This window comes from Cololabis saira, chromosome 2 (genome assembly GCF_033807715.1).
Source record: "Cololabis saira isolate AMF1-May2022 chromosome 2, fColSai1.1, whole genome shotgun sequence".
Classification (NCBI taxonomy): Eukaryota; Metazoa; Chordata; class Actinopteri; order Beloniformes; family Belonidae; genus Cololabis; species Cololabis saira.
The window spans coordinates 45,617,196-45,643,724 of NC_084588.1; the positions used below are offsets into that span (position 1 = coordinate 45,617,196).

Here is a 26,529-nt window from a genome sequence, read left to right on the forward strand (position 1 = left end):
CTTTTATGAATGTTTTTGTAGAAACTTCATCACAATCAATTTAATTTACTTCAGTTCAGACCAACTCTGAACCGGATCAAGCCGGTAGAGAAAATGGATCAGTGGATCAGAGACATGCACCAAAGCTAAAAAAGAGGCTGCGCTCGTCTTCCTGCGAATGAGGAAGGAAATGCAGGAGGTTATCGACTTATCAGCTGACACAATAGTCTTATCAGCACGCTACCTGCAAAAACAGTCGGCAGGCACAGCTGGTCTGTGACGGCTGAAAACAGCTCCAATATCAACATGAAAACATATCGACGTCTGTAATCTGGTGTTCGTAGTTCACATAAAGTACAGCTATTGATGCAAAGTTTCAGATTAAAATTTTACATGAAAATACAACTTATTGGGAAAGTTTGTTGAGCTAGAACCCTTAAAAAAAAACAATCAGAATGCTGGAGCCCTCTATGGATCGCTTGCATCTAGGGCTGGGGATCGATTCAAATGTCAAGAATCAATTAGATTCCGATTCTTAAGATTCAGAATCGATTACCACGCTTTGATTCGATCCAATATTGATTTGGGTTACTGTTAATAAAACTGTTTTTTCAGCTGTTGCATGAATTATATGACTGTAGTTCTGCAACATATTACTACTAGTATTATATTGAGATTCAACAGCAAGTATTGCAGCTAATGATGCTGTAAGGACCAATCAGCTCCCAGAATGCTGATAGAACTGCTTTCAGAAACATCGTGTGGGTCAGAATTACCAAACAGATCCAGGGCAGCGAACAGACGGATGAAATCGGTTTTATTTTTTCCCCATTTATGAGAATTTGATTTTTAACATTTATGCAAATGTAACCCCAAGACAGTGTATAAAGCAAAGAAATATAGACAATTTATGCAATTATAACTGAAAACTTTAATGTTTTCATACCTTTAAACATATTTAAAGGCAACAACATGGCACCAGTTATTCTCGTGTCCAACAAAATATTCCTTTTTTGGGCATAAACAAAAAAAATACCAAAAGTTGTAATGTAATGATGAAAAAAAAAAATAATATTTTTTTTAAATCGATCTTTAGACATATGAATCGATTTTTAGGAATTAATGTGAGAATCGATTTAAAATCGGAGAATCAATCTTTTCAACACTACTTGCATCATAACCACAGTCGGTATGTCACCATGAGAAATTTACGTCACATTTTGTTCACAGAGGAAGAGGAAATCAACCTCATTAAAACCTCTAAAGATCATGACGTCCTCTCTTGACGAAAGCAGTCTAGTGTCCCAGAAGACAAGCAGTGTCTTGAGATATTTTTTTTCAGAAGGACAAACTGGACCAATCGCTTGTGGGTTGAGACATTTCCTCAGTGGACGACTGAAACCACTAACTACGTAATCCTCCCTCGCCAGAGGGAAGTGGCGCTCCATGTCTGGGACAAACCCCGTCCTCTGGTAGGCGTTTGGTGCTCAAAGTTTCCAACCACAAGAGGACAATGCAACCAAAACTCATTCAAAGCGGTGAAGAGCCACCCCGAGACCAGAGAAGACAAAAGTACTGATTTACAGGCTTCAAATCTAATGTTTATCTAGATAAACTTAAAGCTTCCCTCCCTCAAAAGTTCACGCTGGATCCTCCAAGCTCGGATGACTTGGTACTTCTATGTGGAGTGACAAATATTAGAGATTAAACTCTACTAAAATATAAAAAATGTTATACCATGTGATGAAGAATATACAGGACTGTCTCAGAAAATTAGAATATTGTGATAAAGTTCTTTATTTTCTGTAATGCAATTTAAAAAAAAAATAAATAAAAAATGTCATATATTCTGGATTCATTACAAATCAACTGAAATATTGCAAGCCTTTTATTATTTTAACATTGCTGATTATTGTTTACAGTTTAAGATTAAGATTCCCAGAATATTCAAATTTTTCGAGATAGGATATTTGAGTTTTCTTAAGCTGTAAGCCATGATCAGCAATATTAAAATAATAAAAGGCTTGCAATATTTCAGTTGATTTGTAATGAATCCAGAATGTATGACATTTTTGCATTACAGAAAATAAAGAACTTTATCACAATATTCAAATTTTCTCAGACAGTCCTGTAACTATGTCTCTGAGTTTTGTGCCCAGCTGTGGGAGTGTGATACTTCAGCCGATGCCGTTTGTCACATTTATGTGAAACGGTAACAGTTTGTTCTAAAGATCAAGATTTTATCATAAACTACACCAACTTTCCGACTTTAAAGTGCCGCTTATCCAGTCGTGTGTCACAATCCCCAACATTACAACCTGCAGGTGGAAGCGTTCCTGATAGTCAGGAAATCTGCACTTCATTACCTGACCACTAGGGGATCTTAATGTCTCTATCAATGTATTTACAGCCTAGTTAAAATCATTAAAAAGACAGTTTTGATCTCCATGGCCAGATTTTACATCCATGGTAACTGTACAGGGGAGGATTTATTTATTTTTTGTGCCTAATCAGGTAAAATGTGTATAAAGGAACAAATGTATGTATAATTAGGGGCCTTGACTTTTGGTGGGTGCAACCGTCATCCCCTTTGCTACTTGGCCCTCAGGGCCGGCCAGTTGCTCTGCAGCTCCCTCGGCGTGGATCGGCTGGAGGAACCGGGGGTCACGCTGGATTATTTCAGGTCTTTTCCAGTGAAAGTCTGAAGAAAACTGTCCCAAATCCTCTTCTTTTCTCACTTTACCCAGCTGGGCCTCGGCAGGAAGGTCTGCTGGTGTGGGCCGGGTTTCTTTCCTCTTCCATGTCACTGTTTGGATGTTATATATGTGTTTTTATGTATATATATATATATATATATATATATATATATATATAAATAAATATAAACACACACAATACAAACCAAAAGTTTTACAGACCTTCTCATTCAAAGAAATGGGGAAGTGTGTCAGAACTTTTAGTCTGTACTGTGTATATGTGTATATATATTTATATTTATTTATTGAACTGAACTGAACAAAGCTCTGCTGTGACCTGCAGTCGTATCAGGTTGCGACGCTGGTGGTTTCGTGTTTCAGCTCTGGCAGGATTAATGTTTCGAATGCCATTTTGGGAGCAAAAGTTGAGTTTAAACAGATTTTATTAAAAATAATGTAAGGTAATATTAAATATCAATTGTTATCATGAATTAAATCAGTTCAACTGTCATATTCTGAAAATAACTATTTCTCCACTTAAAGTAAAAGTAATTATAGACAACACAAGTGGAATATGAACATATTTTTAATTTATTCATCTTTTTAGATTGAAATCTAGCATAGAAATTAGAAGTGGCGGGTGGATTGTATCCCTGGCTGAATTTAATACCCGACCTAAAAAAAAAATCAAACAGCCATAAACTCTTATGTCTACAGTTTATTTAATGTACTACGAACACACTTGGTGTGTTTTTATGGTATTTTGAGAGAGTGAGACAGAGTGAAATGGATCATTTCCTCGTGTGTAGGCACTTTTCTCGCCCACGTCTACACATTTCTCCATTGCGGCCGTGCCGGGGATTGTGAAACGGAGCCCTAGAACCACCTGGGATGTGGTTTCCGTTTGCTGTTGATACGTCTCAGTCTGCCAGACAAACAGCTGGTAAATCTATCATCATCTGTTTATTTGATGGATTACTCGCTTCAGAGATTATGTGGATGATGTTTTCTACGACTGCTCCGAAAAAAAAGGCCCGAAAGTGTTTGGATCCATCTGCTTTTCCTAGTGTCCGAATGTAAGCTGCTTGATGTCCGTCCTCTCAAAGCTGCGTCTGGTCACGGTCAGTATCAACAGACCGAGGATCAACTGACCCCGTTATTAGAAAAAAAACAACAAACTTCTGTTAACATCCTCTGTGTGATTTACAGCAGCGCTGGACGCTGTTTTCAGTCCAGTTGTGTATTCATCCACAGCCAGTACTCGAGTTGTAAAAAAAAAATCAGGGGGGAGGTGGATTTTATCATATGGGGACAGATAATTTATGCTGATTACAAATAATATAATATATTACAAATAATAGCACTGACCAAAACAGCTGTAGAAATACTGCAGGAATGACATAGCAGCAGTTAAATGCAGCCTTCTGTAAGCTTTAAATATCCACTGGGCTTACATCAAATACATCAAAACACAACAATGAAAAACAGTTTTCTGAACTTATCAATATGACTCTGTCCTTCACAGGATAAGTAAAATGGATCACTGCAAAAAACTCAAAATCTTAAGAATATTTGTCTTACTTCTAGTTTAAATTTCTCATTTTAGTAAAAAAAAAATCTCATTACACTTAAAACAAGACTCATCACTGGAAAAAACAACAATTTTCACCTGTTTCAAGTAGATTTTCACTTAAAATAAGTAAAAAAATCTGCCAGTGGAACAAGATTGTTTTGCTTGTAATAAGAAGATAAATCTTGTCCCACTGGCAGATTTTCCTACTTATTTCAAGTGAAAATTTAATTGAAACAGGTGAAAATTGTCAAATACCCGTATTTTCTGGACTATAAGCCGCACCTGCATACAAGCCGCATCCGCTCTATTTAAAAAAAAAAAAAAGGTATGCAAACTGCAGATATTTATGTTGTTAGATTAGATATTTACTACATGTACAGAAGGATTCTGAACTGTAAATGATGTACATGTTTGTACCTAAATAGATCTTTTCCTAACAGTGTCTTTTAACACGGCAGCAACTTTGCTGATTAAAACGGGACAGAACCAAGAGAAAATAACCGGTATTTATTTATTTATTTATCTGTTTGAAATCTGCTTCTACCTACTTCTATCTGCTAAAGAAGACGTAGCGTATTCTTCTTTGCATTTATTTTGTCTTAGTTTTGATTCTAATTCCGGTTAGAGCACCCTGACCGGTGGAAGAAAATTCCACAGAATAGCCGCACCTTTGTATAAGCCGCATGTTTCAAAACCTATGAAAAAAGTAGCAGCTTATAGTCCAGAAAATACGGTAAGTTATTTTTCTGGTGTTATTTTTCTGGTGATGACTCTAATGTTGAAATAGCAGTAAAACCACATTCATTGATGAAATGGCATAAGGGATGGAAAGGCAGGGTTGCAGTTTTACAGGGGGGGATGATTTGGACCGTTTTTATTTCAGGGGGGGATGCCATCCCCCCTCATCCCCCCTCAACTCCAGTACTGTCCACAACTGAAATTACACCGATTTGTCTAAAGTCAGCAAACAGCTCCAGCCCCTGGACGATAAACAGTTAACTGTTTTTGAGAAATTTTAATTAATATGACAAAAGAATCTAAACCATCTAACACCATACTTAAAGATCACTGCATTGGTGCAGACAGAAACTAAACATCGAGACTCCCAGCATGAGTTTACTTCAAAAACAGAATAACAGGAGCGCTGCTGGTGTCCCCACAACCACCGGTGCTCTTGCAATGGGTGCAACAGTAATCTCAAAAGGAAAAAATGCAGGCACTCTGGTGGCTTGAAAAAATTAAAAAACCTTTATTTGACTTGGGTTACATACTAAAAAGACAACAACGCGTGTCGGCTTGCGCCTTCCTCAGGGTGTATGGAGACAAGAGACAATCCTTGTGATTGGGATTGTCTCTTGTCTCCATACACCCTGAGGAAGGCGCAAGCCGACACGCGTTGTTGTCTTTTTAGTATGTAACCCAAGTCAAATAAAGGTTTTTTAATTTTTTCAAGCCACCAGAGTGCCTGCATTTTTTCCTTTTGAGATGAGTTTACTTCAGTTGAACAGTGTGCAGGCGGGTCAGGAGTTATCGGGTCTATTTTAAGGCGAGCGATCATGTTCTCATTCCCCCCGCTACATTTTAAACCTAATCAAGCAGCCTTTGATCCCCAACCAGAGTACAAGTGTCAATGTGAAGTGTGTGTGAGGATGAGTACAAAACACGAATAGATAAATGGTGACGTGGATTATTAAACTTCAGTCTCCTGAATGTGTGACGGCTGGGCTTTAGTTCCCGTCCAACGTTTTCACCCTCTATTTGTGGACTTTTTCAACTTTGAAAAAGTCCATGAAGTCTGTGTTTTCATGAGATCTGAAAAGACAGACACGCTTAAACCACAGGCACATGCAACTCACTCTTATTACATCATATTTGCCCAGATCTACCTGATAAATGTTACTCCATGCTGTACAGGACTGTCTCAGAAAATTAGAATATTGAGATAAAGTCCCTTATTTTCTGTAATGCAAAAATGTCATACATTCTGGATTCATTACAAATCAAATGAAATATTGCAAGCCTTTTATTATTTTAATATTGCTGATCATGCCTTACAGCTTAAGAAAACTCAAATATCCTATCTCAAAAAATTAGAATATTCTGGGAAACTTAATCTTAAACTGTAAGCCATAATCAGCAATATTAAAATAATAAAAGGCTTGCAATATTTCAGTTGATTTGTAATGAATCCAGAATATATGACTTTTTTTTTTTTTTTTTTTTTAAATTGCATTACCGAAAATAAAGAACTTTATCACAATATTCTAATTTTCTGAGACAGTCCTGTACAACTTCAAACACACGCACACAAACAATTAATCCTCATTACTAAGCAAACTCTTGACAACCAAAGTGAATACATGTAGAAAATTTATTAATAAGACAGTTTAATAGTTTTTTTTCTCCTTCATTAAATTGAACATTGGGTACAAGGCTTAGGCTGGTTAGTCTCATGTTCCCAAACTTTATATGACACATAAGTCTAGACTAGCTGTAGTAACCGTGCACCGGCAGCTGCACGCACCGCGTTGGTGCTGATGGTTAATGCGACGTGCCGTGGTGAGATAGAGCCCTGAATGCCTGGACACGGTGGTCGCTAGACACTTGTTTAGTATTTAGTTTAGTATTTTCTTAACCAAAGAGCCTCAGCATCGTGATATCCTTCCGCCGGTGACCTGTGACTGAAACGTGGATCCAAAACTACAATTACAGGACATGAAAAGGGACTGCTTATTCTGAAACAGCCTGTAAAAGCTCAAACTTGTTTATACGTTACTATATTCATTTAGGCATCAGTTGATTAAAGAAATAAGATCAAAGTAAGTAAACGTGCAAAAGCGGGTTAGTTCAAGTATGTTAATACATTTGGTTGAACTGCGATGACATTTATGAGGTTTGGGCTGATTTACATGTTGAAAATACGACAGATTTCAGTGACACGTGTCACATATCATCACTTCAAAGTTAAAACAAAAAAGTAATCATAGGAAAAATGTAGGTTGGACAGGTACTGCGAGGAGGATCCACAGGTGCCCAAATATTTGCAGGGGAAGAGATACATTTGAATTTAATTTAAATAAAGAGTTGGGTCTTCTGACCTTCAAGGTGGACTTTTAATACTCTTAAACTTGACTGAGCTGTGAAGAATTATTCTAGTTTAAGGATAATATGGCTTGTTGTGCGGTTAAATTACCCTATTTTCTGCACTATAAGGAGCACCGCATTATAAGGCTCACTAAATATCTGGTAAAATACCGTACTATAGTGGCTGCCACCTTAACTAAAAAATAATAATAATCATAACTGGACTATAATTTATTTAATGTATATGCCTGCACTTTATTTTTTGCTATTCCTCACTGCGGTGTTTGTGTCTGTGTTTTATTTATTTACACGTGAAAAGAATACTCTGAGTAGGCACACTGTTACCAACGTGACAATTGCCTATGTGTGTTACACAAATGGCAAATAAACATAATCTGAATCTGAATCTGGGGTTGAGTTACGTATCTACCTGATGGAGCTGCGCTACAGGAAATGCTACAAAATCCTACAGCAAATGCAAAAAAAAAACAGGAAGTATCGTATGTCAAACTTTATTAACAAAATAAAAACCAGCTTTGCTCCGTCTCGTCAAAGTCGCCATTATGCGAGTCAGCGTCGCTGCTGTTGTCTTGAACGTCTGTGACGATTTCTGACGTTTTTAGCGCCGTTACTTCTGCGACACCAACTACATTACCCACAATCCCCCTGACTAGAGTAACAGAAATTACTGTAATGATCATATATAAAACGCACTGCATTATAAGGCGCACTGCTGGTTTTTGAGAAAATTAAAGGTGTGGCTTATAGTGCGGAAAATACGGTAACTACCAGACTGTTGTGACTAGACTGTTGTGACTAGCTCTAGGTTGATCCGTAAAGGTTCGGGGGGGGGAAGAGGCTGGAGATGCCAGCAGCAGGAATCCCCCCCCCTGACCAAAAGCCTCTAGTTTCAGCTCCATCAACCGCCGGATTGAAAGAGTGAACTCCTGACAGGATTGCTCCACCAAAGTTTTTTTTTTTTTGTGATGTGAATGCCGGAAACGACAGTAAAGCTTTCAACTTCATGATGACTGCTCTGGTCGTCACTAGAACGCTGTAAATCAGCACTTTTAGGACCCCCCCCCCCGGTAGAACTTAATACTCCCATGATTTCTTGTTTTATGATTTGCAACCACATGCCGTCGTGCCGGGTGTCGTAAAGCCTCCCCGTAATCTACATCCTAGAGCTCTCATTTGCCTAATTTCCCACGAGACGCCGTGGGAACACAAGAGGGTTATGTTTAAGATTACAGCTGAACTCTGACCCCAGTCAAATGAAAATACAGTCAGTAGTTTTCATGGCTGCTCTGAAACCCCCGTCCCCACAGGAAAATAAAACTAACAAAGCGACGAGTAATGAATTTGGTGAAATATTGACCATCGGACCGTGGGAACAAAAATCCAAAGCTTCCGTTTGGACTCATCTAAAACAGGGAAAATCTAAAACATGTAGTAAGTTGATGAGAATATTGTGATATTGTCAATTAGTTTTAATTGTAAACAGTTGTTGAGGAGCCAGTCCACTGAAACACTTCTACATTTGCATCGTGCACACACCACAAGTGTTTAAGTGCGTGCATTCATAAACAGAAGTGCACATCAGGGGCGGGCTCTTCTGAGCTTTTCTCACCAACTTCCTATTTACTTTTACAGCAAATAGTACGGTAACTGTGGGGGAACTTTAGCATGTCTTTTTTTTTTTTTTAGATGTGAAATTTACTTTGAAAAAAGACAAAGACATCCCTTTGTTGCAGTGAACACAGGTTGAAGACCCTCCCATCTTCTACTGGAGGCGGCATCTCTCTTTAAGATTCTTGCGGTTTGACGTCTTCTTCACATTTCCTCCAGGAACCATCTCCTTCACCCTCGCTGCCATCTGCTCACGTAACACACGGAGACATGCAACCTCGATGAAAAAGCCACCTCACCTCAGGGAGAACAGTATCTTCAAATAGGCACTAAATGATCTGTATGTGAGACTGCAGGCGTGGAGCCGTCTGTCTACAGAAAAGGAGTGAAAAATAATAATAATGTGGATCTCAGTGGCACACAAACCTGTTCAGGATCAGGAAACTGCCCCGTATTGAGTTTTGAGTAGAGCAGCTCATCACCCAGTAAAACCTCAAAGCTGTCTGTAGGCAGGACAAAAAAAAACAGGTTTCAAATTGTATGAAACTGTATGTGGTCTTAGTGGGTTGCAGATTACAGTTCATGTTGCACATTTACACTCAGTATCTGCACAGAAAATGGTTTCAAATGAATAATAAGAGAAAAGAAATGCATTTCTGGCAAAGATTTTTCTTCTAAAAGTGTATATAAATATATGGATTGATCTGTTCAAATTCAGTCTCGTCCGCTGTGCATTTTACATATGAATATAATTTATTAGATTGCATGAGAGGAAGAGAAAAGCACTTCACCTGCCCTCCCTTCGACTCCAGCAACCTTCACACCAGGAACCTGCCTGAGGACGCCGGCTAGTTCCTGGTAGCGGTATGCGTAACTTCATCCTTTACTGTGACACAGAGGATGCAGAAGAAATAAGAAATTCACATCGTTTCAAATCTTGCTTCCTTGTTGCCCTTCAGCTCTAAATCTCACTGTGAACCTCTTCAAGTTAAGATTAGAAGCACAAAATATCAGCAATTTTTTTTTCCTTTGTACAAATAAAAGAAAAAATGGCAAACATACCAATACTCAACGGTGATTGTGGTCATGGTGTTTCCTTCACTTTTAAACCAGCCGTGTTCCTGTCAACCCGGTGCCCAGATGAGAGAACTGAGATGTTCAGTCTGGATGTTGCAGTCAGAGACAAAGCCACACCCAGTGGGAGGTAAAGAAGTCACTGTTTAGTTAATACAGTCCTCAGAAACCTCCCACCAACATAGTTGGGTACAGTTTCAGTGTTCCTCGCCGGGGCCGGCCTCTCTGCTAGTTCTGAATTGAAGCAGTGTCGACTGACGGCAGATGTAAATCTTGCACCACGTGTGTCTAAGGCTGACCTTTCAGTGCTGCACCTGCAGCGTCTCTCCCTTTCACATCACGGCACAGGTAAAGCAGCCGCGTCAGCGTGATCAGAGGAAACTCAACAGACGACTGGACACCTGCCTGAAAGTCCAGATGTGAGGCCGCGGGAACAGCAGAGCTACTGTCTCCTCCTGCAGGCACACGCTCAAGAATCTGCCAAGCCTCCTCATGCAGGATATCACTGCCGTTGACATCCTTCATCATCCAGAAACATTTGAAAGTCCCTAAAATGCAAAGCACCTGTGCATGTTTGCATGCATAAAAATAGTTTAATACTCGTGTACGACTGTGGACAATATTCACACAACTGATCAGCTCGTCTGATTCACCATTAAAATACAGGACTGTCTCAGAAAATTAGAATATTGTGATAAAGTTCTTTATTTTCTGTAATGCAATTAAAAAAAACACAAATGTCATACATTCTGGATTCATTACAAATCAACTGAAATATTGCAAGCCTTTTATTATTTTAATATTGCTGATTATGGCTTACAGTTTAAGATTAAGTTTTTTAAGTACATTTTTTGAGATAGGATATTTGAGTTTTCTTAAGCTGTAAGCCATAATCAGCAATATTAAAATAATAAAAGGCTTGCAATATTTCAGTTGATTTGTAATGAATCCAGAATGTATGACCTTTTTGTTTTTGTAATTGCATTACAGAAGATTTTTCATTTCATTTCATTTATTCCATTCATGCTATATATTCTTAATAATGTTGTTCAAAATTCCATGAAGTAAACATTATCATCATGAAAGAAAAGGAGCAGGAAGAAGAAAACTTATACCTGCCCCTCTCTGTTAATACAGTTACTTTGACTTACTGAACACCAATCTATCTATACACATATTTATAACAAGAAAAACAAACAAAAAATAACACTCTTCTATTTTTTTTCTTTTTCTCCTTTTTTGTAGGCACTTATCTTTTCTTTTTTAAACATTTTCTTAAGCTGATACAAACTTGTTGCAACTTTTCAGTTCCTTGCTTTGTCCATGCTATAATTTTACACCTGTAACAGAAATACACATTTGTTTTATGTTTAGCCTTGCAAAAGTATGTTTGAAATCAAGTTTAAGTCTGTTATCCTCATCCTCCAATCTGAACAAATTTTGTAACTGTTCTGGTAACGATTCTATTTTTTGCTTTAAACATTATTTTTAAGGTTTGAAGTTCAACTATATCCGCCATTTTCAACAAACCTGCCGAAATAAATAATCTGTTTGATGGTTCTCTGATGCCTACCCTGTAAATATCTCTCACTGCTCTTTTCTGTAGCACAAACAGAGGAGAGATGTTACTTACATAGGTATTACCCCACACTTGCACACAATAATTTAGATATGGCAAGAAGAAAATCCCAATATTCAAATTTTCTGAGACAGTCCTGTACAAGCTCTCAACCAGAAATCTACCGATGGCAACATTAGTGGACCTGAAGAACATTTTAGGTTGTTTTCCCGGACTTGAGCCACACTGCCGACATTTTTAAAACATTTTTATTTGTTTAAAATGTGATTCAGTACAAAATGAATACAGCAATACCCTTATGTCTGTCAGTTCCCCTGAATAAAATATTTGAATCTGTTAAGCTCATGCCACATAAGTGTATCTATAAGATACAGTAGATTGTTGTTCGATCATACAATAGTTGATGACAAAGATATAGCAATAGTACCTTTCCAACATTAAAAACTGTCAGCAATATTGTCGTGGACACACTTCCAATACAATAAAATGACGTACATTTTACTGTAAAAGTTGCATTGCAATCTGCCCATATTTTTTACAAGATTTCAAATTCATGTATATATTTTCATTAGCTATGAGACAAAAAGTTTGTGATACAAGTCTGTACATTTATAAAAATGATCTGGTGGTGATTTACATCATTGCAGTGACTCGGTTTTAGCAGGCCCTTCCTGAAGCTGCTGTAACAAGATGCACAATGCACTTAGTTTTGTTCTTTTTATCTGTCTTTTGTTAAAACAAGGCAACTTTTTTTTTAAACTTTTAAAATAAATAACCCCCCCTGCAATGACACTGTACCTATTGATATACCCAGTTTATCTCCCTCTGCCTCCATGTATGTACAAGAAAAGAAAAGAAAAAGAAAGTTTACGATGTTTGTTTGACAGCAAAAAAAAAAAAAAAAAACCAACAACATGACAGATTTTGCATGCACTGGTTTCCACGGAAACGCTGCAGCGATGTATTCCAGTTGATTAGGTGCACCTTCCTTCTGCTTGGCCTTGATGGCTATTGATCATAAAACCATCCTCCTCACACACGCACGCACACACACACACACGCACACACACACACACACACACTCACACACACACACACACTGATCACAGCATCAGTCTCATTGATTGGCGGGTCTCCTTGACTCCCCCCCCGGGGTTGGGAGGGTCCTCTTGAGGGAATGTCACCTTATCTGGCGTGTACTCGTTCCTCTTCAAATCTGTGAAGAACAATAGGCTGATGAGAGAAGTGTTGAGAGTAGAGTGTTGTCGTGTGATGTGAAATCACCCCGAGGGCCGGGTGACATTATGCCGACTACGTCAGGTTCTGTGTGGCAGGATCTTTGATAAGCCAACGTGTGCGTCTGCACGATAAAAGAGTCACACCCACAACACAACCTGAACCTGAACCTGCTGTCTGACCACATTTACAATGAGCAGAGGTGTCAAAAGTATTCACATTCATTACTCAGGTAGAAGTATAGATACTAGAGTTTAAAAATACTCCTGTAGAAGTTGAAGTATCAACTCAAGTTTTTTACTCAATAGTATAAAAGTACTGGTTTCAAAACTACTTAAAGTATAAAAGTAAAAGTAAAAAAGCCATTAAGGACAAAAGCCATTGAAAATGAATGCATCTTAGTATAATGCAAATATATTAACCATATATGTGTACTATTGAGCATTAACATGTGTTTCAGAGAGCAGGAGATATGATGACTAGTTGCCTATAAGTATTGTAATGGTGCAAAAAGTCAAACTTCAGAGGCATGTTATCATTTATCCTAACCTTTATTGGAATGTACATCCAAGTTTAGTTGCAGGAATCTGAGGGAACGGATGTAAGAACAAAACTGGACAAGAACATCTGAAACAACCACAACCAAATTCACTCTATCCGGATGGAGCAATTTAACTGGATAGTTTTTTTTAAAGGCCGAAATGAAATAGAGTAACGAGGCTGTTTTTAAAATGTAAGGAGTAAAAAGTACAGATAATTGTGTGAAAATGTAAGGAGTAAAAGTAAAAAGTCGTCTGAAAAATAATTACTCCAGTGAAGTATAGATAACCAAAATTTCTACTTAAGTAAGGTAACAAAGTATTTGTACTTTGTTACTTGACACCTCTGCAATTGAGATCCAACTCAAACAACTGAAATGACTGAATGAACGAGCCGTCCAGCATTCAGGTTTTTTCTGTTGCTTGTCCTGATCTACACAGGCCTTAGGCAAAGCAGGGGATGTCAAATATCTCTCACCGGGAAGTTTCAGCTTCCGACAGCAGGAGTTGCAGTGATGTTTAGCGCGGAAGTTCCTGATAGCATCGTCCCCCAGGTTAGCAGGTCCAAATATCATGTCGTAAGATCTGCAGGAGTCGCACACACATCAATAAGAACAAAACTGATAAGAAAAAGCAGCTGATTACGTCACATTCCTGCTCAGTGTTGGATCCAAATCCTCTAAAGCAGAGGTCGGCAACCCAAAATGTTCAAAGAGCCATATTGGACCAAAAACACAAAGAACAAATATATCTGGAGCCGCAAAAAATTAAGTCTTGTATCAGCCTTAGAATGAAGGGAAATGGCGAAAGGCGAAATGTCGAGAAAAAAGTCGAAATGTCGAGAAAAAAGTCGAAATTTCGAGAAAAAAGTCAAAATGTTGGGAAAAAAGTCGAAATGTCGAGAAATAAGTCGAAATGTCGAGATTAATGTTGAAGTACAATCTTGAGAAAAAAGTCGAAATGTTGAGAAAAAATTTGAAATGTTGAGAAATAAGTCGAAATGTCGAGATTAATGTTGAAGTACAATCTCGGGAAAAAAGTCAAAATGTTGAGAAAAGTCGAAATGTCGAGAAAAAAGTCGAAATGTCGAGAAAAAAACTCAAAATGTCGAGAAAAGTCGAAATGTCGAGATTAAAAAGAAAAGGAAAAAGGAAGAAAAAAAAGAAAAAAGGAAAAAAAGAAGAAAAAAGAAAAAATGAAAAAAAGGTCAAACATTTTTGAAAAAGCTCCAGGAGCCACTAGGACGGCGCTAAAGAGCCGCATGCGGCTGCCGACCCCTGCTCTAAAGAAATCCAGTAAACACAGAGGGACTTGGATGGGAAACTGAGGACACTCACCCCTTCTCCCCACTTTTTATAACCGACGGATCCGTCAGAATCTCTCCAACGCCTGCAAATAAGAACAGAAGAATACCATCATCCAGCTTTCACACTTTCATTCGTCAAATCCACGAAAGCGAACATTTGTAAATATCTCCGTTCACAGTCCTGTCAAGTTTGTGCATAAGGAGTTCGTACCCTGCAGGTCGAGGACGAGCAGCTCGCCGCGCGTGTACTCGTAGGTCCAGTGGCTGAAAGCCAGCATGGTTTCCTCCAGCAGGTTGGTGGGGACGATCTCATCTCCATTATTGTTGTTGAACTTCCTGAACTCTCCAGTGATGCACTCCTCTATGGCAAACCACTGTCCAGCAGAGTGGCAGTACAGCAGAAACACCTCCAGAAACCTGGACCCACAAGGACAGGTCAGTGGAAACGCAGGTTAATGCTGGAGCTCCAAACGTTTACAAGCATCTATTAACTGGATTTTTGGATACCAAAAACAATAAATGAATAAAAGGCCTGTATAAACGCAATGCATTTACAATCCTGGGATAGGATTAAGAAACAAGACTGGTGGGGGTCACAAATACCTTCATTTTGGGGCTATAAAACTAAAACACAAGACTTCTCACCTCGGTGAATATGGGATTGTCTTCGGTCTGACTTGGTTGAAGGCAAAAGTCAGTTTCTGAGCAGCTCGCTGTTGTTGAATTTCCTGGTGTGACAAGAAAAAAACTAAATAAAATTAAAGCTGCAAGCAGCAATGAACGGGCCCTCGCACTCACGGCCACCGCCCCCATAAGCATATCAGAAAAGACACCACCCATGACTTCCTATGTCAAACCATTCAAAAGTTATGACAGAAAATAGGGACTATCAAATATTGACCAATCAGAAGAAGGGACGGGGCCAATTCAGGCCAATGAAGGTCAAGGACTCAATACAGAGTCCGATGACACCACCCACGAGTCTTTATGTCAAACCATTCAAAAGTTATGGCAGAGAAAAGTTTTCTAGGGGGCGCTGTTGACCCATCTTGCCACGCCCATTAATGCAAACTATGAAATATCAAATTTATCACCAGGCCTGGCTTGCGTGCAAAATTTGGTGACTTTTGGGGAATATCAAATATGGACCAATCAGATGAAGGGGGGGCGCGCTTTTTGGCGTCTGGTGTCGCCACGGTTACGCTTTTGAAAGAGAAAAGTAATGCGCATTGTCGCAGGATGGAGACGCACATTTTGATGTATAACACACCTGGGTGCACGTTACGATTCGGGCCGTATTAATTCTCGAAGGAATGGCATATATTGCTCCAAAATTACGCGATTAATTCAGAATGTTCAAAATGGCCGACTTCCTGTTCGGTTTCGGCCATGGCGCCAGGAGACTTTTCTTTAAGTTGAGACATGATACAGGTGTGTACCGATTTTCGTTCATGTACGTCAAACCGTATCGTGGGGCTTGAGGCACAAAGTTTTCAAGGGGGCGCTGTTGAGCCATTTTGCCACGCCCCTTAATGCAAACCATTAAATATCATTTTTCGCCAGGCCTGGCTTGCGTGCAAAATATGGTGACTTTTGGGGCACGTTTAGGGGGAAAAAAGGCCCTCCTTTTGTCGGAAGAAAGAATAAAAATTCCTACAGATACAATAGGGCCTTCGCACTGTAAGTGCTCAGGCCCTAAAAAACTGTTGGAATACCTTCAATACCTGGTAAAACTAATTCTATGTACTGTGAAGAACATTAATGCAAACATTACACTGAATATGAAAATACTGCCACAAAGGAAGACGGTTTCACATTCATCTTTAATTAAGACATTGACTTTTGCATCTAAGGCCGTTCACCCTCGTGCAGGCCAGTTTTATTGTTGCACTAAAGGACTTTCTTACCCTGAGACAAAGGTGCAGCACGGTGTCCTCCTTGTAGATGCTCTGCCATGTCTGGACCACCTCAGGAAGGAAGGACTTGACTATATACAGGTGTCCTGGTTTCAGGATGTCGTACTCGGACCAGGTGCAGAGCACCTTCAGGGCCCGTCTCAGTCCCCCGCCCATCTCCTCCTTGCTCAGGAACTCGATTTTGGCACAGAGGCCCCTCTGGGCCCAGGAGGACATGCTGTTGTTGATGGTGTTGGGGGAGCTCTCCTCCAGACGGTACACCGTCACCGGCTCCCCTGCAAGGAAAAGCAGCAGTTCAGTCTCCATTTTCTCCTGAGAGTCGGGGCGATATTTTACCGTTCACCATAAACTGTCAAAACAATTCCCCACGGTAAGAATTTGTATCTTGCGGTAAAAACGGTAAATTCCCATTGATGACGTTTTTGTGTAAAGATGATTTATGGTTCTGTGTTAAATCCACGCACAACGTACGTGAAGGAAGGAAGGAAGGAGGGAGGGAAGGAAGGAAGGAGGGAGGGAGGGAGGGAGGGAAGGAAGGAAGGAAGGAAGGAAGGAAGGAAGGAAGGAAGGAAGGAAGGAAGGAAGGAAGGAAGGAAGGAAGGAAGGAAGGAAGGAAGGAAGGAAGGAAGGAAGGAAGGAAGGAAGGAAGGAAGGAAGGAAGGAAGGAAGGAAGGAAGGAAATGAGCCAGAAAAGAAAGAAAGAAAGAAATGAGCCAGAAAGATAGAAAGAAAGAAAGAAAGATAGATAGAAATGAGCCAGAAAGAAAGAAAGAAATGAGCCAGAAAGAAAGAAAGATTAGTTTAGTAGCATTTAGTATCTTTTACAGCAGTGATTTGGCTCCAAAGACTGAATGTGGTGATAGATTAAGGTGGAGTTGAATTGGTATTTTTTTTTTTTTTTTTTTTTTTTTTTTTTTTAAATCGTCATTTTTATCGTTATCGGGATAAATGCCAGAAATTATCGTGATACATTTTTTAGTCCATACCGCCCATCCCTAGTGCAAACACACATCATCTTAAAATGAATTTCACACAGGATCAAGGCTGTTACCAGACCCAGACCAGCAGAGATGATGTTTGCTTCATCAGCAAGTCCAGTTTTAACAGTTTATTTGAATATGGAGCCGTACTGTTGAATGTGCAGAATACGAGCGTCTTTATAGCCTTATGAGCGGCGTCTGAAGCCTCAGCTGCTGCTCGTCAAGGGAGGAAGTGACGTTTAGATATCTACCCTCGATATATACCACATCTAAAAATACTTGATGTGAAGAGCTTTCTAGCCTGCTACATTCACAGTTAACCTTTCAGAGAGCATAAGCATTTGATCACCAGACTACGGATTATAAAACAGTACAGCGAGCTACCAGCATTGTGCCCAGCCTTTAAAAGTGTTATATCCAATTCCGGATTCCTCACTGAATTTAAACTCAGAGAGATGTTGTGGCCTTTACGTCTTTGATAGCAAGACGTACAATATTGTTACATTGGAAATCTGCTGGAAGTCCCTCAATTTCTATGTGGCTTAAGGATATGATGTCTTTTCTCAAACTTGAAAAAAAATCAGGTATTCTAGTCGTGGAAGTACTGAAAGGTTCTATCAAAGATGGCAATATTTCATATCAATGTTTCAAACTTAAAAGCGTTACCCACTTAGAGGTGCCTGTTAGGGTTTGGCACTCATTCAGGTGTTTTCATGTACTTTTTCTTTCCTTTTTGCAATTTTATTTATCTGTGGGTGTGTATTTGCAACATGGTGTTTATAATAATAGTTTAGTGAGCTGTTTTCTTTTTTTTATTTAATTTTATTTATTTATTTTTTTACTTTCTTTATTTCTTTATTTATTTATTTTCTATTATTTTTTTGCGTAATTAATTCTTATCCTGCTATAATTTTATATCCATTTATTTTTGTTTTCTTTTTATGTTTCTATGTTGGAGGGGTTAAAAAAAAAAATCTTTGACTTGTGATTTTCTTTTAGTGATACTTGGCACACTACGGTCACTGAATGTAGTGATCCTTCTATTTGTTTTTTTTTCTTCTTCCAAATAGTTATAAAGATGTACGGTATGTACCATTGTTACTTTGGCTATTAATCTCAATAAAAAAAAAAAAGGGGGAAAAAAAAAAAAAGTGTTATATCCTGATAATTCAAATAACCCCCCAGCCCCACAAGAGGAAGGAAATAATACTTGTGAAGGCAGGTTTGCAAAATGCACAAGAGAAGAACAGTTACGGTTGTTTGCTCAGTTGTTTGTGAGGAAAACAGTTCTGCAGGTGTGTGAGGGGAAAACACACACGTCAGATCTCTTATCTGCCTCCACATTTCCTCATTCTCCAACTGCCTACTGTCGTGGATCCAAACAGAACAACCGACGTGTCATGGACGGCACTTAAATCCACCGTTACCTCTGGGTGGGACAGGCGTGAAGGGGATACTCTGGGACAGTCTCATCAAGTTGTTTCTCTCCACAGCTACAAGAGGAAATGAAAACAGGAACAAACACAGGTCACGGTAACTGCAGCAGAGTGAACAAGCGCTAAACTATCATTTAGCATTACATCTGTTGTCTGTGAAGTGTTAATGCTTCACCTACAGGACTGTGTCAGAAAATTAGAATATTGTGATAAAGTTCTTTATTTTCTGTAATGCAATTAAAAAAAACAAAAAAATGTCATACATTCTGGATTCATTACAAATCAACTGAAATATTGCAAGCCTTTTATTATTTTAATATTGCTGATTATGGTTTACAGTTTAAGATTAAGATTCCCAGAATATTCTAATTTTTTGAGATAGGATATTTGAGTTTTCTTACGCTGTAAGCCATGATCAGCAATATTAAAATAATAAAAGGCTTGCAATATTTCAGTTGATTTGTAATGAATAATGAATCCAGAATGTATGACATTTTTGCATTACAGAAAATAAAAGACTTTATCACAATATTCTAATTTTCTGAGACAGTCCTGTATGTGCACATTCAAAATCAATCACTTTTAGACAATACTGAATAATAAAACAACCCACTGCCTCCTCTTAAATAACCATCTCACCTGAGTATTGGTAGCTTTCCATGGGCTTGAATGGTGAACCAATAGCTACAGAAACAAAAACACAATGAACGCTCATTTTTGTTTTAAAAAAATGAATAAAAAAACCCAACATTTTTTACAAATTCAGCAGACTTTGGTCGTATCCTAGAGACAACATCCAAGCAGTAATCACTAGGAAATGAACCAGCCAAACTGACAAAAACACCCAGATCTGTTCCAGCCTTCACCAGTAGAGGTCACTGTAACACCTCATAAAAATGCACATAAAAGGCAGCATGTTGCAATGGTAAAACAAACAAAAAAACGGACTTATAACATGTCTTTTACCCTTTTGTACTTAAAAATTTAGACACACACATATATCAATTATTTAAATTTATAAAGTGTTCACATTGTGTAACCTTATTTTTCGTGAGGCGCAGACAAACTGAAATAACTTTGTCTCACATACAAAAGAAATTACGTTTTTTCTTTCAAAAACCTCCCAGTTCTCTTTGGGTGTTTCTAGGTTTCTGGGTGTTTCTCTCATTAAAATAATCATGAACCATTTGAAACTGTCATAAAGCAGTTCAATGAGACTCACAGTCCTTTCTGGTTCCGAGTTGGGTGTGTCGAGGTGTGTAGAGGGAAACTGCGACTATAACATAAGAGGAGATAAAACAGTAAACTTTTCATCCAGAAACAAACATAAAGTTCCATACAAAACAGTTTTAATACAGCTGCTAATATGCCATGAGCCATAATCAGTCCTTCTTTCCTCTAACAATGCAATGATGTCACTAAAGTCAAACCAAACTTAAGATGCTGAAATTTATCAGAAAAATCCCTTTTCAGGTGAAACCTGTTGCATTTTAGGTTGCATCATACAAAAAAGATGCTGAAAGAGTCTAAGATCAAAAGGTCATAGTTCAGGTAATGCTGTTGGACCAGCTGATCCGGACAGAGAGGTCAGACAAAACTCCACACACAAATAGAGAAGCTTCACATCATACCGTTTAGTGTTTCTTCGCCAGGAGCTCTTCTGAAAAAAAAACAACCCAGAAAAGACAAATAAGTGGGAGAGTCTCCACATTTTTCACTTGTTTCTTTGAGTTTTCAGCCCTTTTCAGACATTTATATACATGAATATGAAACATGAATGACTTCAGTCAGTTAAAGCTTAAACGTTTCTATTTGTTTCTTATGCCGTCATGCTTGTGAAAGTGATGCAGACGGCTAAGGTGCATGATTGTTATGAGTCTAGACGGTTATTCACGTAAGAAAAGGTATAAAGGCCTCAGAGTCCAAGTTTTTTTTGATTGCCTTCCTGTTATCGTGTCAGCTGTTTCGTTATGATACAATTTAAGAGAAACACCAAAGTTCACATTCAGAGATAGTGCATGTCTGAAAGAGGGTTGTGTGACGTGAAAACACTGTAAACATCTTTTGTCAGCGAGCGACACTCACAGGCTGCTCGCTTGGGCTGATTTCACCTGAACTCTCTCCTGTTAAAGAAGACAAGAAGACGTTAAATGTTAAAGAAGTTCAGTCAGTCGCCTTTCTTTGCATGAAAATACACGTGCACCGTCCCACACAAATGCACACACAGTTCTTACCAGTACTGCAGCTCTGGGGTCTTCGTGGATGAGGATGTCTTCAGCAGACACTCTGCTGCGATCTTTCTTCAGAGCTACACAAACACAAATATATATGTTAACATGATCAAAGAACTTTGCTGAAGTCAAATCCTTGAAGACGCCTCGTAGGGGTGTAACGATACATTAATCTCACGATACGGTACGATACACGATATTGAGGTCACGATAACGACACGATACTATAGCAGTATTTTTTTTTTTAACAACCTTGAATGAGGAACATATGACTAGAAAAAAACAATGCTGTGCGTTTGCCCTATTGTTACAGTTTGTAATGCTTTATAACTGTTTAAGTTTTAAAGAGAAAGCCAGGCCAACCATTTTCCACAAACTGAACTAAAAGTAAATGTCAGGTTTGCATCTTCAGTTTCATACAAGTAAAAATATTATGCCACAAACTGAATAGTTTCTCTCATGTATGATTTGACTTTTTTCTTTTCCAGAAATTTAACAACTAAAATTAAATAGATAAATAAAATTAAATAAATACATACAATTTTACATCATAAAAAAGATTGATTCTTGCTCACCTTATAAGTGTAAGAGGAGATTTATTTTTGTTAAGGTTATTTTGGTAATTCAGGGTTCATTATTTTATAAATATATTCTTTATATTCTGATGTAAATCAGGGACTATAATGACACTAGTCAGTTTATCTGTAGTGATTAGTCTGTTTTAGATTGGGCGGAGTGATACGCCACAGTACGGCACTAGGTGCTGTGTTGATGTTCTAAAATCCTACACTGTTGAGGGACATTAAAGTACACTGGAACTCGGAAGAAGTTGCCCCCGTGTTTATCCTACTCACGACCCCAAAAAGGTTTAATTTGATAAGGTAAGGCTTAACTCTACACCAGCCTTACATTAGTAAAAGTTCAAAGCTCAAAACCCCCCAAGAGTCCCATGATCGGGACCGCAAAACGGTACTAGTTTCTTCTGAGCGGAGTCAGATTTTGGTCTGCGGGTCGAGGCGCGGTCGGATGCGCGTTACTAATCAACACAATAGATTAATATTAATAATCCAATATCGCGATACACTTTGTCACTTCCACGACACATTTCGTGACGATTTTGTATCGCGAAATTTCGTGGCACGATATATTGTTACACCCCTAACGCCTCGTCAGTTATCTGTATTCTTACTGGATTCAGGGTGAAGAAAAGCTGGCTTTCTGTCGAACTCTGAGAAGCCGGCGTACGAGTTGACCGCTCGGATGTTAACGTGACCTTCAGGCTGAGTCTGGATGAAAACAGCAGAAAAAAAAAGACGCGTAAAGACTTCATAACCTCAGACCTAAAATCTAAAATAACTTCTTAAGTGTCCATATGTTGTTTCTATGTACACACCAGAGACTCATCATATCATGACTGACAAAAAGTTTCACTTAAATCGCTGCAGTGCATCAAATTGTGTCTTTTTATTATTATTTTACTTTTTTTAAATGGATTCACACAGACAAAAATAACTATCTGGAATTAAACATATTCAACAGATTATGGGACTTTATTTTAGGAATGCTTTGTTGCATTCCTAATGTGCACTAACCAAATGATTGAGGTTTGCGTTTAACACCTGAGTCCCTGCTGGATCGGAGCAGGGTTTTCATCACAAACCTAGTTAATGCACAGTTAAAACAATGTGCAGAAAAAAAGCCTGAATTGAACAAAAACACACTAAAAAAAATGTTGTACAAAATGTTTTGTAATTCTGGGACTATTTGCCAGTTTATCTTTCCCTCAACAGATAAACGTCATAGCAGACACAATCCTTTTTGGAGATTTTTAAACAAGCAGTGAGGTGAACAACAGTCAGCATGACCGACTACAGGGACAAACATGTATTTCACACACCTGCGGTCCGGTGTGTGTGACGGGACTCTGCTGTCGACTAGAGGCGTCTTTGGGCGAGGCGTGCTGAAGATCCAAACTGTCTTTGTGTCCTGAGACAAAATACATAATTATAAAAGCCGTTACTATGAAGTATTTTTTATCTTTTTTTTTTTTAAATCACAACATGTCCTAAAACACAGTAATAGTGAAAAGTTTCAGCTACAACAAAGATTCTCATCCCCTCACCGCCAACCCAGTACAGAAACACACCATAAATACAAGTAACTTCATTTTTCAGCTGTAAAAACTCAATAAAAAACAGCAAATAAGTCATGCTTCAGTCACGTCACACGTTAACACCTCGGAACCATCAGTAGGAGAGAACGAACCAGTCAGACAGAGCAGAAAAGGGAAAGGATAAAGGCACCAGATAAACGTCCAGAAGAGTTGTTAACGCGGAGACGGACAGGCCCCAGCACCCAGCAGTCGCTGCCTTCAACATAAACGCTGACCGAGACTCAAACCTCTCATGTTCGGCTTTCTTGACACGTTCCTCTTGTCACGCCGGCCGTCTGACACAGCCTGAGCTTCACAGCGGGAGGCTGCTGGACCTGACACATGCAGTCTTCTCCTACTTTCTTTGTGGGGTCTTCTAGGGACCGGTGCAGGGGTTCGGGGGTAGAAACCCTCCCGGCCGCCGTCTCCATCGCCGGGATCTGGCGGTGACGCGGCCTCCGGAGCTGGTTGAACTTCAGTTTGTGTGTTTTTTCCAGAGGGGCCCTCGTCGTCGCTGAATGCCTCGTTCACGTACCCCCGATTCCGAACCCTCGCCCCTTCCCCCCTCCTTGACCCGTCTGTGTTCTCAGGCTTCTCAATGCAAGCAGGCAAGCAGGCAGGCGGAGCAGAGCTCGAGACGACGACAACAACAGTAGGATACACACACTCATCCTCCTCATCCTCCTCTTTTCTCTTCCCAGCTCCAGATTCATCCCCCTCGTTCTCATACTTACCCACAAACGCCCCGAACTCTACGGAGGTGCAGTCTGACTGGTACGGCCCGGCCAGGGCGAGGTCGGGGTGGCTGGAGCCGCTGGGCTGGGAGGGGGTGCTGCTGATGTGGAACTGAGCCCCGGCGGAGGGCACGTTGGGACAGCTGGAGGGTGTGTCGGAAAGGCGCAGCTCTTGCGGACGGGTCATCTTGCTGTGGGTGAGGGAGTGGCCCCGGAGACGCAGCTCGGTGGGCGACGCCGCCGCGGCACTTTGGGCGAAGGCACTTGAGCCGGCGCTGCCCGAGGAGCCGGCCTCCGCGGCGAGGTGTCCCAGCCCAAACAAGCCTCTCTTCTCCGGACTCGGCGGCGGGTTGACGGCCGGGTCCGGCCCGCGCTCCGCTCCGGCGCTGGGCCCGACTCTGCGCCGGCTTTCGGGCTCGGTCCTCATCTCTGCGGCGCTGCCGAACAGGGAGTCGGCGATGGTGGCCCCCGCTTGGGGGAAGGAGGAGCCGAAGTAGGCCCCCACGCTGCGTTTGCCGATCGCGGAGGACTTGGAGTCCGTGGGCGCGGGGGCGATGCTGGGGCCCACGTTCTTGGACAGACTGAGCTCCCGGGTGATCTGGGTGTGGACCTTGCTGGCCTCGGACGCCCGCTGAGCCGTCAGGGTCTTCAGCGTGTCCACGGTCAGAGCCGACAGGTCTTGGAGGTGACCGATCTGGGAGTCCAGCGTGTGCAGGGAACGCTTTATAAAGTTCACCTTGTTTCCGACCTCCTTCAGCTGCAAACACACCGTCTCCACCCTGGAAACAAGACAGTACCGTCAGTTATTAACACGTTAGCTCATGTTACTGGCCGTCATCACTCCTACTACTGAGAGGACGTGGTAAAATCATTCATTTTCTTCCCAACGTTCAAAGAACTTCCCGAGGTCTTAATGAAATATTTCTGGCATCCTTTGTTCAAAAAACCACTCGGAAACAGCAGAGAAATCCCTTTGAATTTGCACATCCACTCGCAGCAGTCGGTCCAGTGAAGGACAGGCCTATTTCCAGGGTTAAAGCTTTGGGGCCAATCCCAATACACCCCCTACTTTCTACCACTAGCCCTCCCTCACTACCACTACCCCTAAAAAAGAAGCCACAGATTTTAGGGCACTTGAAATCTTCCCAGGGCCCTGTCCCAATCCCCCCACTACTCCTACTTTTCAGCACCACCCCTAAATTGTGCGTGCTACGTCACTGCGTGGTTTACGTTCGGGTTCGTAAGCGACTGCGTAGTTAAGTTTGCACATACGTCACACCATATCAGGAAGCCCAGAGCCAAAAGCTGTTTTAATTTCAGCTGTAGAGCTGTTAATATGCCACTTTTTTTTTTCAGGCGTAAAAGTAACCGTTAAGATCCCCAATCTGGGCTCAGTTTATCCAAATAACGCCTGTTAAGAAATTTGATCCGATGTTTTCGGAGAAGAGCCGCCGGCTCGGAGCAGCAGCAGCTCATGGCCAGGTCAACCTGCGCCGTCGTCCCGGGGAGAAACCTGCAGCTCTGTGGAGAATTACCGCTGGCTGAAATAAATCATTTAGGAAAATAAATGTTGGTTTAATAGATGAAATCTAACAGTTGTAGCTACGCCTGTTAAGAAATTTGCTCTGAAAATTTCAAGATCAAAACCGCCTGCCGGCTCGGGAGCTGATTTATGGTTCCGCGTTAAATCGATGCAGAGCCTACGGCGTAGGGTACGGTGCGCGTCGCCGTAGAAATAAATATTTCTCGCTAGAAATGTAATCAAAACGCATTTTTATGCAGAAACTAACTCAAAATATTGATTTTATTCACTAAAAAATAAGAAATGTCCGCCATGTTTTTTTTTTTATTCAGTCCGCAAATGACGACGAAAAGCATTCTGGGAAATTTTTCTGGCCCTAGTTCAGCTAGTCAGCATCTGAAAACCCTAGCTGTGAAGGGTTAGATTCATACACACTACCCTCGTTTTCCGCACTCCCCCTAGATGAAAAGAGGAATTGGGACACCACTACCCTCACGGGAACGTGCAAAATTTAGGGGTAGGGATGAAAAGTAGGGGTAGTGGGAGTATTGGGACTGGGCCTTACGCTCCCGACTTAAGAGGTACAGCAAATGCCATAAATAAAACGTTAAACATTAAAAGTTTCAGACATGGGTTATGAGTTGGTTATGACTTCAAAACACCCAAATAAATGCTCTCAAGTAGAGAATGTGTTTTATATATCCCTTCTTAAAAATATTAATCTTTTCTGGGTTAAGTATATTATACTCTGGGTATTTAATTCTGACCTTTTTCCTTCAAAGAACAAGCACCCGTCATGAAACAACTAGTCTGCTGTGATTGTAAACTATTTGATTCAATTTTAAAAACCTGCAGATTTCTTT

The 26,529-nt window shown here is 40.1% G+C and overlaps 1 protein-coding gene and 1 long non-coding RNA gene across 2 annotated transcripts in view; both read right to left on the bottom strand.

The window, feature by feature from the left end:
- Window positions 1-6,601: 6,601 nt before the first annotated feature.
- Window positions 6,602-10,129, bottom strand: LOC133464445 (uncharacterized). The gene is made up of 4 exons (XR_009784482.1): window positions 10,024-10,129; window positions 9,753-9,847; window positions 9,388-9,464; window positions 6,602-9,208 (listed from the first exon to the last, which is right to left on the bottom strand). It is a non-coding gene; the product is annotated as an uncharacterized LOC133464445 (long non-coding RNA).
- Window positions 10,130-11,861: 1,732 nt separating this feature from the next.
- LOC133464448 (transient receptor potential cation channel subfamily M member 7-like) overlaps window positions 11,862-26,529 on the bottom strand; it is a 62,328-nt gene continuing 47,660 nt past the window's right edge. Inside the window, 15 exon segments of the mRNA XM_061746444.1 lie at window positions 11,862-12,830; window positions 13,868-13,974; window positions 14,727-14,778; window positions 14,907-15,112; window positions 15,341-15,423; window positions 16,603-16,886; window positions 19,019-19,084; window positions 19,667-19,711; window positions 20,250-20,303; window positions 20,659-20,687; window positions 21,113-21,150; window positions 21,262-21,335; window positions 22,448-22,544; window positions 23,156-23,244; window positions 24,145-24,923. Coding sequence (XP_061602428.1) covers window positions 12,718-12,830; window positions 13,868-13,974; window positions 14,727-14,778; window positions 14,907-15,112; window positions 15,341-15,423; window positions 16,603-16,886; window positions 19,019-19,084; window positions 19,667-19,711; window positions 20,250-20,303; window positions 20,659-20,687; window positions 21,113-21,150; window positions 21,262-21,335; window positions 22,448-22,544; window positions 23,156-23,244; window positions 24,145-24,923 — 2,116 coding nt within the window. The 3' untranslated portion in view covers window positions 11,862-12,717.